Source organism: Pollachius pollachius (assembly GCF_949987615.1).
Source record: "Pollachius pollachius genome assembly, chromosome: 16".
Classification (NCBI taxonomy): domain Eukaryota; kingdom Metazoa; phylum Chordata; class Actinopteri; order Gadiformes; family Gadidae; genus Pollachius; species Pollachius pollachius.
In genome coordinates, this window is record NC_136949.1 from 17538598 (window position 1) to 17551542 (window position 12945).

The 12945-nt window shown below is 46.9% G+C and overlaps 1 protein-coding gene across 1 annotated transcript; it reads left to right on the plus strand.

Annotated features, from left to right (window-relative positions):
- Positions 1-202: 202 nt before the first annotated feature.
- kcns3a (potassium voltage-gated channel, delayed-rectifier, subfamily S, member 3a) lies at positions 203-1666 on the plus strand (the record flags this gene model as incomplete). Its single annotated transcript, XM_079753143.1, has 1 exon — positions 203-1666. One exon carries the CDS (start codon positions 203-205, stop codon positions 1664-1666), a length of 1464 nt encoding a protein of 487 aa, XP_079609269.1.
- Between the last annotated feature and the right edge of the window lie 11279 nt (positions 1667-12945).

The following is a 12945-nucleotide window of genomic DNA, read 5'->3' on the forward strand; positions in this document are numbered from 1 at the left end:
ATGTTTACAGTACAGTTGGCATTTATTGCCTTTACTTATATTCCCGTTATGTTTATGTACAATAATCCAAATGTCACTGTAACCCTCAACTGATCTTCCATCTCTCTTTCTGACCAACTACTACCATTCCCACTACCACTACTACTACTACTGCTACTACTACTACTTCAACCACTTCTCCGGCGTGCGGCTCCTCAGCACCATGGGGTACGGCCAAATCCTCCACCTGCGCGGGAGCGACGAGGACCGCGTCCACCTCAACGTGGGAGGGGAGCGGCACCAGGTGGAGCGGGACACCCTGCTCCGCTTCCCGCACACGCGGCTGGCCCAGCTGCTGCGCTGCCAGGGCGAGCTGGGCATCCTGGAGCTGTGCGACGACTACAACCCCGCCGACGGCGAGTACTACTTCGACCGGAACCCCCGCATGTTCCTGTGTGTGCTCAACTTCTACCGCACGGGCTGCATCCACATGATGGAGGAGCTGTGCGTCTACTCCTTCAGCCAGGAGATCGAGTACTGGGGCATCCAGGAGCTCTACCTGAGCCCCTGCTGCAGCGGCTGGTACCAGGAGCGCAAGGACTACATCGAGGACCGCGAGTGGGACGCGCACAGCGACGACCAGCAGCAGCCCAGCCTGGACTCGTCCTTCGAGGAGCTCTCAGGGTTGGACAAGGACCTGGACAAGTTCAAGGGCGCCTGGTGTGGCGAGACCCGGAGCTACATGTGGCTGCGTCTGGAGGACCCGGGACACTCGTGCTCCGCCAAGGTGATCGCCGTGGCGTCGCTGGCCGTGGTGCTGACCTCCATCGTGGCCATGTGCGTGCACAGCATGCCCGAGTTCCAGCGCACCGACGACAACGACAAGCCCATCGAGGACCCCGCCTTCGCCGTGGTGGAGGGCATCTGCATCGCCTGCTTCTCGGCCGAGTTCATCCTGCGGCTGATCGCGGCGCCGTCCCAGCGCAAGTTCCTGGGGAACCCGCTAAACATCATCGACATCGCCTCCATCCTCCCCTTCTACATCACGCTGGCCTTCGAGACGGACGGGGAGCACTCGGAGGAGAACGAGGACCTGGAGAACGTAGGCAAGGTGGTGCAGGTCCTGCGCCTCATGAGGGTCTTCCGGATCCTCAAGCTGGCCCGCCACTCCATCGGCCTGCGGGCCCTGGGGGCCACCGTGCGCCACAGCTACCAGGAGGTGGGCCTGCTCTTGCTCTTCCTCTCCGTGGGCATCTCCATATTCTCCGCGCTCATCTACTTTGCAGAGAAGGAGGACGACGACACGGACCTGGGGACCATCCCGGTGGGCTGGTGGTGGGCTACCATCACCATGACCACTGTGGGCTACGGGGACACCTGCCCCGTGACGTTCGCAGGGAAAATCGTGGCCACGCTGTGCATCGTGTGTGGCCTGCTGGTGGTGGCCCTGCCCATCTCCATCATCTTCAACAAGTTCTCCAAGTACTACCAGAGGAACAAGGCACTGGAGAAGCTGAACCTGAGCCAGGAGAAGAGGCAGCAGGAGGCAGTGGACCTGCCGTACTACGACATCCGAGACTTGTACACCCACAGCATGTACCCCTTCATCGGAGGCCTGGCCTTCAAAAGTAGCCTGAGCAGCTTAGGGAGGGGGACGCATGCTTCAAGTGTCCGGGAGGTAGATTAAGTGTATGACGCTTGTTGAAGTGTGTGTGTGTGGAGGGGGCATCAAAGTGACTGTTACCACTGTGGATCTAGCTGCTTTATAGATGCAGTGCATAGGGAAGCCATTCAGGGGAAAGCTCTCCTGTCGTTAGCCATGCCTCCTGTAGCTCCTTCTTAGATAAGATGGATTAGACATTTCATTTTGATAGAGCACATCTGACCGTTTAGACCGAAAGATTAGAAATATAATTATTTTATTCTAGCTTCCAGGTTGGCGGGACCTTTTTCTGCCCCAGATGAAGATAAAAATGATGCATGTGTGCCATAATGTTAATGTTCCTCCAGGTAATGCTCTGTATCGATTGGTCCGCTTTGCGTGACTCCGGGCAAGGATTACATTCAAAAATAGAAAAGTTGAAAGAGGGACTGACACTAAATGCACCAAATGATGGATGAGCATGGCCTATGTCGATTCCAAAAGGGCATGAACAAGTAAAATGGCTTTTTAAAAAGACATTAGGTAAGTAGTTGTTTAGCATAGGTGATTACATTCATACGGCACATAAGAGAAACATCTCCTATTGGCCACATATCTATTTTACTGAGCAAGTAAAGATGTAGCATTTCCATCTACTTCAACGTTGTGGCATGCAAGGGTTTTAAAATAACTCAGAAATGTAATAAAATACCAGTCAACCAATAACCATGTATCTGACTTATGACGGTATCATAAAAGCTATGGCATCCTCATTCACCTCAAGGCTACGTTGGTGTCTAACAGAGCTCCTGTCAAAACATCTAAATAATTACTACTTTGCATATTTACTACAAAATAAATAATGTAAGTGAAGTGTGTGTGTATGTAAAAGCTTAATGTAAATACACACACACATATGTCTCACTGGTTGTATTATGAATCCCTCGATATACATTCAACTTTTAACTCTATTATTCCACTTTTATATAAAATAGTCTCCAAAAGGGGTTTTGGAGAAAGGAGGTATTGGATTTGTATGCTTGTAGTTTTCTCCATCTTAATAGCTATTGATTTCCTGCCCCGTGCCGTCAATCCTGCTCAAATGAGCTGCTCCCCTCATAGTTCCTTCATTAATGGTGAATCTGTCCAAATCACAGCAGGGACACACATACGCATACACAGACACATACACATATACATACACACAAATATATATAGACACAAACACACACACACACACACATATATACATATACAGACATACATAATCACATAAATATATATACATATATATATATATATATATATATATATATATATATATATATATATATATATATATATATATATATATATATATATATATGCATACACACACACACACACACACACACACACACACACAACACTGCTCTCTGTAGACTATGACAATAGTTTACAATGACTATGGTAATTGCAGCTAGGTGCAAAAAATATGGGCAACTGCAATGTCTGCTTTCCCTTTTCCCTTTTTAAATAGAAAGTCACTTGCTAATGTGTTGCATGTTAACTTTTCACCCAGCTCCATTCTTTATGAAAATAAACTGCTGTTTAAGTTTTGGTTATAAAGCTCATGAATATTTACACCATAGGCATTTGTTCAGGACCATGTGTTGGCGAAAAAAAAAGTACATTACAAAGATGCATGGTTGACATTCTAAGGAAACAAAATCGATTTTGTTAAGACAAGCAGCCAGGATCAGATAGTCTCAACTGAATAAAGAAGCTTATTTGACTTTGATAATTTGTTAAGGCTAGGGACTGAGTTTGATGACTGTGCCTCCAGGGTCAGCTCAATGCCCAGTGTCGGGATGATGTGATAATGTTGGGTTATTTGCATAAGAACAAGGCCAGCAGAACTGGCTTTCATAAAGGCTGACGACGCCAGTAAGAGGACCAATGGCCAAAATGGTTTTCTAGTACTCAAACAATTATGGCTGTTTGAGTGTGTTTTGGGGACTCATTCCCATGGCTAAAAGCTGAAGCAAGCAGAGTAGACTTAATCAGAGGTTAGGCCAGTTTTACTGGTGACTTCCCAGGTGGTTTGTCCTTAGCTATAGGCTACTCTACCTCTAAAGACTAAGGGAATCTCTTCACTGGCAGGTATTTTGATGCTTCACCTTTACCGTCACTTTTCAGTGTCTCCCCAACTCTATCAATGAGATGGACCTCCCTGTCTGGGGGGAATCCCATGTTCGTGATCCAATGTTGAGCTTCACTGCAGTGCAATTACTGGCTTGGTTAAACAAAGTGTAACCCAGCGATCAAACTTTGGCCATCAGGGGGTGTAGAGAGAAGCGGTGGGTCCCCTCATGTTGCTCGGATCGCAGCATACAGTAAAGGTCACTGCCATGATGGATGGTGAACAAAGTTCTACCTTAAAGCTGGCAAAATAAAATCATGTAGTGTTTCCTTATTTTATTTATTGATTGATTGATTCATTTTCAGAAGCATTTCAGGTTACAAATTATTGCCTACTAGCCTGAATAGATTATCAGGCGCTCGTGTGAATTCAGAGGAGAATTGAGTTGAAGCCTTGTTTTGCTAAATGGAAATGGCAGCGTTTCGCACGCTGATTTGTTGGATTTGTGTTCATTACGCTGTAGTATTGGCTGACTCTACCAATGGCCTATTCCTCTGAACTTTAGCCTCAAGGTTTTTTGCGATTGTTGTTTCTTGGACTACTAATCTCTAGCCACGAGGCTCATCAGGCACAATCAATGTAGGGAAATTGATTTTCTATACTACAAAATATATTTTCTATACAAAATAGATGTACATTTCCTGTCTCCATCCCACCTTAACCTTCATCCCACCTCAGACCATCCTAATGTCATCTTAAACCAAACAAAATGAACAAGGCATTAGCGATTAGCTGTTTTGAGTCACAGACTGAAACCCTTTTGCCATTACCAAGGGAGGGACTAAGAGCGATCTGCTGTCCCACGTGGGCCCCGTTCTCTGTGTCGCTGTGGGGGGGTTGCCCTGGGGTGTGTGTCGGTGGGGTGGGGGGCTGGTCGGGCCTCTTCAAGCAGGGCTACGGCGAGCAGCACTGAGCCCTTTAACACCCAGTGGCCTCCCCCTCTCTATCCATGGGGAATTGCCCATGCTGCCGCAGAGTAATTTAAAACTTGTTTGCTTGAAGAGGTTACACTGGCCGCAGCGTAAACACTGCAAGGTTACACTCAAGAAAACACACACGCACACAGACACACTCAAACACACCCATGCATGCACACACAAACACTCACAAACACACGCATGCATGCACACACACACAAACACACTCACACATTATTGCTACGCTAGGCTGTTCTGAAAGCTACTTACCAAGGTGACAAAAGCACGGTACGCTAAACCACATGGATTGCGTTAATAAAGAACACACATTCATGTTTTCAAGCATCATTTAACACCCCTCCTATTACACTCCATGACAGAGGCGGAAGCTGTGTTGGTGGCTGAGGCGAGCAGGGGATGAGAAACAGCCACTGAGCGCTGCAAAGCTTTTAGCGGAGAGGATGAACAAGCATGCGCCGCTCCTTATCTGGGGAGACCTAAAATGGAGAGAGCGAGAAATTGTGTGTGTGTGTGGGTGTGTGTGTGTGTGTGTGTGTGTGTGTGTGTGTGTGTGTGTTTATGTGTGTGTGTTTTTGCGTGTTTTTGTGTTTGTGTGTGTGTGTGTGTGTGTGTGTGTGTGTGTGTGTGTGTGTGTGTGTGTGTGTGTGTGTGTGTGTGTGTGTGTGCATGTTCAAATGAGAGAGGGAGAGAAGGAGAGCAAGGAAGAGATAAAGAAAAGGCTTTTATGGCAGTAGTAAAGAGGGTTGGGGGGGTATTGTGCAGGCTGCTAATGACTCAGATGATGGGGTATCTGGAGGGGGGTGGTTGATATGTGAGGAGGACAATACGGCTCCATATCCTGTTCAAACCTCTGCTGTCATGGAGGTTTTGAGAGGGGGCCTGTAGTGAGCAACCCATGATGTTCTGAAGGAGCCATGTGGGAAATGAGCTCACCAAATAGCATGATGTGTACGGATGTTTCGATGCAGCATTGTGTGTAGGTGTGTGTGTGTCTGTGCGCACCATGCACAAAATGTTTGAGCAAGCAATCGAGGTTTGTCCGACCATGATCACATCATTATTGATCAGCTGAAAGGCCTCCAGAGCCACAGCTATAGTGGGGCTAATAACTAAGATGAATGGCAACTTAAGTTCAATGACTCCATAAAACGAACCCCCATGACACCATTACCTAGATGCTGTCACGATGAAGATCTTTTCCCTTGTTATCGATGTTACGACCCTCCCTGCTGTGTCATTCCCACCTCGGACTGCAAATCAACACAATTAAACTTTGTTTTAATCTTTTCCCGTTAAGGCGTTTATATTGCAGTGACTTGCACGCCATTAAACAAGTCTTAATTCCAAGCAGCTCATAAAGTGACGATGAAGAATGATGGCATCAAAGTCATTGTCCGCCGTTTGGCTTAACCCCTCACAGGCAAGAATGGGAAGACCTATTTAAGGAGACGTTTCGTGTTGTAGCTGCATGAGTTCATGTTGGTCAATGTATCATTGTCGTAGACAGTACATCAGCTTTGCAACAGACAGATATTTTATTAGGAATAATGTATTCATAAATATTTGTAATGGTGACAAATTGCATCATAAATAATGACATTTTGCACAATGTCCCGGTTATTTCAGTTGTGTTGTTTTTTCATTTTGTTAAAGGTTGGACCAATCCACTCTTTGAAATGCTGTGTACTTTATGGAGACAAATGTAATCACATAGTCTCATTTATAAGTAATGATGTAACCCTCCTTCCCCCCTCTCTCTTACTCTCTGTCTCTTCCTCCCCCTGACTCTCTCTCTCTCTCTCTCTCTCTCTCTCAATCGCTTTATGTCCCCTCATCCCCCTCGCCCCCCTCTCTCTCTCCTTCTCTCTGCCTCTCCCATGGCTACAGTGTCAGGGCCCTGCAGTGTCCTCTCAAGGTGATGGGGGGCCGTTCTGCTTGCCTTCCCTTGTTTTTACAGGATGTTATGAAGCCACAACATGCCCTGGAGATCCCACATCCAGCCCGTGTGTCAGGGGGGTTTGTTGCTGTGGGTCGGTTGACTCCAAGCCAAAAGATACTGGGTTCGATCCCCGGCGTCGGAACACTAACCTGTAGTTAGGTACCCAGATGTTTAGCCTCGCCCTAAATGACCAGTATCAGATACTGGTCTCTTTGGTTAAGTTTTTGATCAATTATTAAATAGTACCAGCTGGCTGAAATACATTTTCAACCCAAACTAATTAACTATTCTCACCAAGTGTTTTAGAATATAAATAACAACTTGATAGTAGAGTAGTGTTCTTTTTCATTAACCTCATTTAACTGCAAAAATGTAATTATACATACATTTTTGCTAATTGCTAATACAATGGTCTTGTATTGCCGGATTGGTTATTAAAGGGGGTTCGAAGCACAAATTAATCAACATGCATTTCAACCAAACTCTCCATCCGTATACGTACTATGCATCTGTATCCACTCCATCCATACACACACTATCAATCAAATTAAATGGCTATATAATCCAATTATATAGTGTAAAAAAACACTGGGGGGTTCCCTTTTTCGAGGAGGTTGATTTGGCATGGCATCTCAATTTAGGGGACAGGCCAAAGTGGTGAGGCATAGATCTGTCTTCTGCAGGCCGGACAGACCCAGATGTAAGCGGACTGACAATGCGCTGAAAGAAAAAATCATTTAGCTTCCTGGCACACAGAGCCATGGAGCAACGGACTGGCTGTGCGGACACTAGACCCACAACACCAGAGTGACTTCAACAGTTTTAAAGGATTTGGACCAAATGTTCAAAGTGGGTCAATGGGCAAGTGGACAAGAAAGTGAAATTGTTATTGTTAAAAACAGACATGGGCAAATCACAGACATTTTAGAGAAGAAATTAATAAAGGAAGGAAATCACATAAGAAATGATATCGAATAGCATGAATAAACACTTTAATGTCCAAGCACAGTGTGAAAAATGTGATCAAATTTGGGCTATGGCTAGATTTACACAGAATTAGCGATTATTATATATTATATGAAGGTGTTATTGAGTATTATTTTTTTAATTTCAAATTGAATAGTGTTGCCCGGCAACACTATTCTATTCCCACAAACCCAATCAACCGGAGCATCTTGTTCTGCAGCGGCCCTGTATCACGGGGCATCATGTTACTCCAGCTGTCCCACAGAGGCAACGTGCACGCCCAGTCACAACAATAACCCCGGCGGAAACACGGAGCCCATGGCAGGAAACAGAGAAGCGTTACCAATGACAACGGTGAAACTACTTCAGACCCACCCGCCCTGCAGATCCGCCAACTGGCAGATCGCCAGTGATGTTTTAGCTGAGCTGTGAAGTCTTTAATTATTATGTTCTTAAGCATCTTAAATGGAGGCAGATCGATTTGGAGTCATTAAACCCTGATGTTGGGTCCCCATAAATCTACCGCTTAAATTGCTTTCATCAGATATTTAGGCCTGGTTTGCTTTCTTACCATGAATTTTTTTGATTGCCTTTGTCAAGATAAGAAAGCTGTAAGAAACAATTTCAAGAAATCGAAGCATTTCTCTCTCTCACACCAAACCTATTATGCTTTTCCTTTGAAACAACAGTCTTATTTCTGCTGATAGACTTCTGCTTTGCACAATAAAGAGGGATAATGGTGGTGGGGGCGGTGGGCTGTTGAGAGAGTGAGGCCCCGCGCTCTCTCTCTCTAAAGCCCAGCCTCAGGTGTCAGCTTTACACTCAACTATTGAAAAGGTGCCTATTGGTGATACACCGGGCATTCCAGAGGACACTGTATCGTGAAGCTCTTCACTTTCCACAAAATTGGCAATAACTACAAAGAAACAATATTCTGCAAAATACACTTTACAGAAAATAAACCCTGGGGTGAACAACAATGTGAGATAACAACGTTCAAAAGGTGGCAAACGTTTTTTATTGCCTGAGCTCGCCAAAATAACTTGTTGCCGTGCAGCCATGCAGGCAGCAAGACCTCCGTTGAGGACGGCTCGCCCTATGAGGCAAGCAGCTCCTGATTGGATTACACTTGTGCTGATGATAGCACTCTCTCCGGACGCTATTCTCTAGCAGCTTAAGCTAAACAACGTAACAACAAACAGTTTGGACACACATCGATCTGGGCTAGATTGAAACTACTGGCAGAACTTCCTCCGGTTTATGCTGAAGCAGGCACTATTTGAGAAAATTATTTATTTTAGAAGCTGTTTGAATCCAAGGCGTTCCGTTGCTGGATCGGATGAGAGGGGGACACCTAACTGGAGGGCAGAGTCAAAGTTACAGTGAGAGGTTTATGTTTTGCCATGTGAAGTAAGGAGAATCACCTTATTTAAAATAAGACATGCTTTGACTGCATGACTGTTACCACTTATAATTACGAGATCATAAAGAATACCAGAGTTAGGGATAGCAGCCATGGTGATTCACTGCTCAGATTAGGGCCTGGAAAGGGTACAGGATGGGGTTGCATCGGTGTCTCACATCTATTGGGACCTTGGGGTTTCTCTGCATGTTTCCACGTCCCATGAAATGCAGTGCGTCAACTGTTGTTAATCTGAATCCATTCTGTTGGTGTGTGGTCTGTAATCGATGATCTAATTCAAGTCATCAGGGAGTTGGATCCAGACCTGCCAACTGTGACCCTGGCCAGCAAGCATACTACAGAATGGATAGATTTACAGATGGATGGAATGAGGGTTGGAGATATGGAGGGGTGGGATGGGGGGAGGTTTTCCTCCTGTGTACCTATATATCTTTATATTAATTTTTAGGAACAGTCTATTCAATCATATTTCTCATGTAAAAAGTGCTCTTCTCGCTACTTCTGAGCTTCCTTGTTGTTCCCCCTTCACCACTACATGAGGGGCGCGGCCCCTAGATGGAACCCAGCATGTCCCTTTCAGCACGCTGTCTGCTCTCGCTATCACTAATGGCATGCTGGCGGCCCGCCCGGCTCCACATCGATCTGCAGCCGTAATGCTGAGGAATCCACCATCGCTGCTCATCAGCCGCGCCTTATTCATCCCCTCCTCTCCCCGTCCCAAACCCCATCACCACCATCACCCCCCCCCCCCCCCAACACACACACAGACACCCACGTGCACAACACCACCCCCCCTTCCAATAGCACCACCCCCGCCCCCTTCTCTCAGTACGGCCACCACACCATCCCCCCTTCCTCCCAATACAAACACCACCCCCCCTCCTCCCAATACAACCACCACCACCAGCCTCTCCACCCCAGTACCACAACCAACATGAGCATCACCAGCCACCTCCCACAAGTACCACTGCCACCCTGGTAGGAATCCCTCCATCATCCCCAGATGTGTGCAAGGTCTCCTCCACATCACATCTAGTTGCCGTGAGAGCAGAAGAGGTGGGGGCAGGTGGCACCAACAGATAGTAGTGAATTATTGAGACACCTGCCCCCAACCCCCCAGCTGCCTCCATCTCCATCTACGAGAGGAGAAGGACGCTCGCTGACAACCCTATATGATAGATGCCCTATGATAGATAGGCGTGTGGGAATCCATCAGATGGTCCTGGTGAAGTGTCACTGTCCTGGAGGAGCACGAAGCTAGTGGTTAAGAAAACGGCCGGCTCGGCTTGTTTGGGGAATCAGTTCCCTTGCAAATGAGGCTCCCGTGTCGAGTGCCACACTGTTGTGCTTTTAATCGGGGTTGTGATGAGTTGTGGTTCACGGTTAGATGGAGTGAGGCTTCTCCTTAACTAACCAATATTCATGCGTTGTAATTCAAATGTGAACCTCAGCAAAGCAAAGAAGAACTGATAACATAGCAATAATGTAATATAGCTGTGCAAGTCCTGGGTCAAAATGTTGTGTTTACAATTGAAGCATCCAATATGATATGTAGATAACATTTAGGAACTAAATATTATAGCATAAAAGCACTCTTCTAATTTTATATATTGTCTGACATAGCTCATCCTAATCATCTGGTAGTAAAAAAGAACTGAATGTATTTCATAGATGTAGGTCGTCATGGGGCGTCTGTTCTGTTTCCCTTCACTAAGTTTCCTCTGAAGGGCGCCACTACGCTTACAGAGATGCCTGAATTACAGAAGCTGATGGCTTTGAATGTCTTTGTGTAAAAGCATCCAATGGGTAGTGATCAAGAAACAAAAGACCATTGATTTCTCTCAGGAAGTGCGCTCTGAGAAGGCAGGAAATTGATTGAAATGACTGGATGTAGGAAGTCATACACTGAGTGCATTTGGCTGGGCTGCCAGCACCACCAACTCTGTTTAATCATCTTAGTCCGGGCTAACTCATTTAAAATAAAAAAATAATATGTTTCAGTGACGCAGTTCAGTTTCCCCATTTCGCAGCGTCGACGCAGAGTACCAACCACTTCATAAAATGAAAGCCAACATTAATCCATCACCGTGTAAATGGGAGCGTGGGGGGGGGGCGGGGGGGGGCGGGGGTTGGGACGATATTTAGGTGATAGATTAACATCTTGTTTTCTAACCTTCCTTGGGGTATTAAAGTGGCAAACAGTGAATTACACTCTGTTACACTACAATTGGCCTATTGCATCCTCCTTCTAATTCCCCTGCTGGCCTTGTATACCGTACAGGGGGCGAATGGCAGGTGATGGGGGAGTGGGGGGGGGGGCTTTGATGGACTTGGCTTTTGCTTCTAACACAGCAAAAGCCAAGTCCATCAAAGCCTGGGGAAAATGGCAGCTCAGCAGGCGCCATATATCTCTGCCCTGGTACACTCCCTGAGACACATCCAGGGACACCCAGAGATGCCACGCCTCACCCCCCCCCCCCCCCGGTCATAATTTACTGAAACCGTACCAGATGAATGGGTCAGCGGGTCGAGGACCACTCCTCCAAGTCACGATGCTCACCTCTCCCCCCACCACCTCTCCCCCCAGTGGCTCTCCCCCCACCACCTCTCCCCCCCAGTCCCTCTCCCCCCAGCCCCTCTCCCCCCAGCCCCTCTCCCCCCAGCCCCTCTCCCCCCACCACCTCTCCCCCCAGTGCCTCTCCCCCCACCAGCTCTGCCCTTAGCCCTCTCACCACATCCCCGATCTGCATGAAGGCTGCTGGAGAGATGTACACTGCCTACATAAGCTGTTCTGAAGGATATGTTTAATCCCGCTAAGTGAGATGGTCGGGTGGTGGTTGGAGCAGCAGTGAGTGGATCTATAGAGCGGCCGCAGACTGGGTCCTGGGGGGTCTTTCTGTGCGCAACACAACACCGACCGAGCCCATTAGCAAGCTGAGCTCTTGTGAGACGCATTTTAAGAGGGGTAGACAAATAAGGGATGTCCTGTACTTTGCAGCAGTACTTTGGTGTACGTACGCAGCCTCGATTGACATTCAGCTCAGGTAAAAGTAGTTAAGTACTTGGTATGAAACATACTCAAGTGCCAAGCATAAAAGTAGTGAATCATCTTGGCCTCATATTTAAATATGTACACATTTCTGCAGCATACATTTCACTAGCCTTTGAGTTCTGCTTACATTGTTAAAATGGCCTTAGGCTTGCAGACAAACGGTTTCTTAATATATTAACACACTGGAAGAATGGAGGTACTGCACTTCCACCCTAGTTGGGAAATGTGTGTGGGGGTGTTGGTAGAAGGTTGAAGAAGATTACAGCTTGACAACCAATCAAAGCAAGTGGCTGGACAGGTCAAGGGGTCTGATTAGATCCCCAAGGCCAGTGACTATAGGCTGCTAGGTTTTGTATTGAACCAAGGGCGATCTTTCACCTGTATGGCTGGTGGGAGACATTACACCAGAGGCTCACTGTGCAACAGCAAGGCCAGGAAAACATTGGCCAAACATCACTGATGATGGCTGGGACATCATATCTAACCTGAGAGCTGACCAGGGTGCATTAAGGTGCATGCAGACACATGCCTGCACACACACAGACACACACACACACACACACAGACACACACACACACACACACACACACACACACACACACACACACACACACACACACACACACACACACACACACACACACACACACACACACACAAGCAGACACACACACACACACACACTCGTTCACACACATGCACAGATACACACAAACTCAAAAACACACAGACACACACCAGAGTGACATTGACCCCCCTGTCACGGGTCAAATATGAAGAATGGCCTAGAGTCTCACATTTCATTAAAATGTTCCTCTTTCGG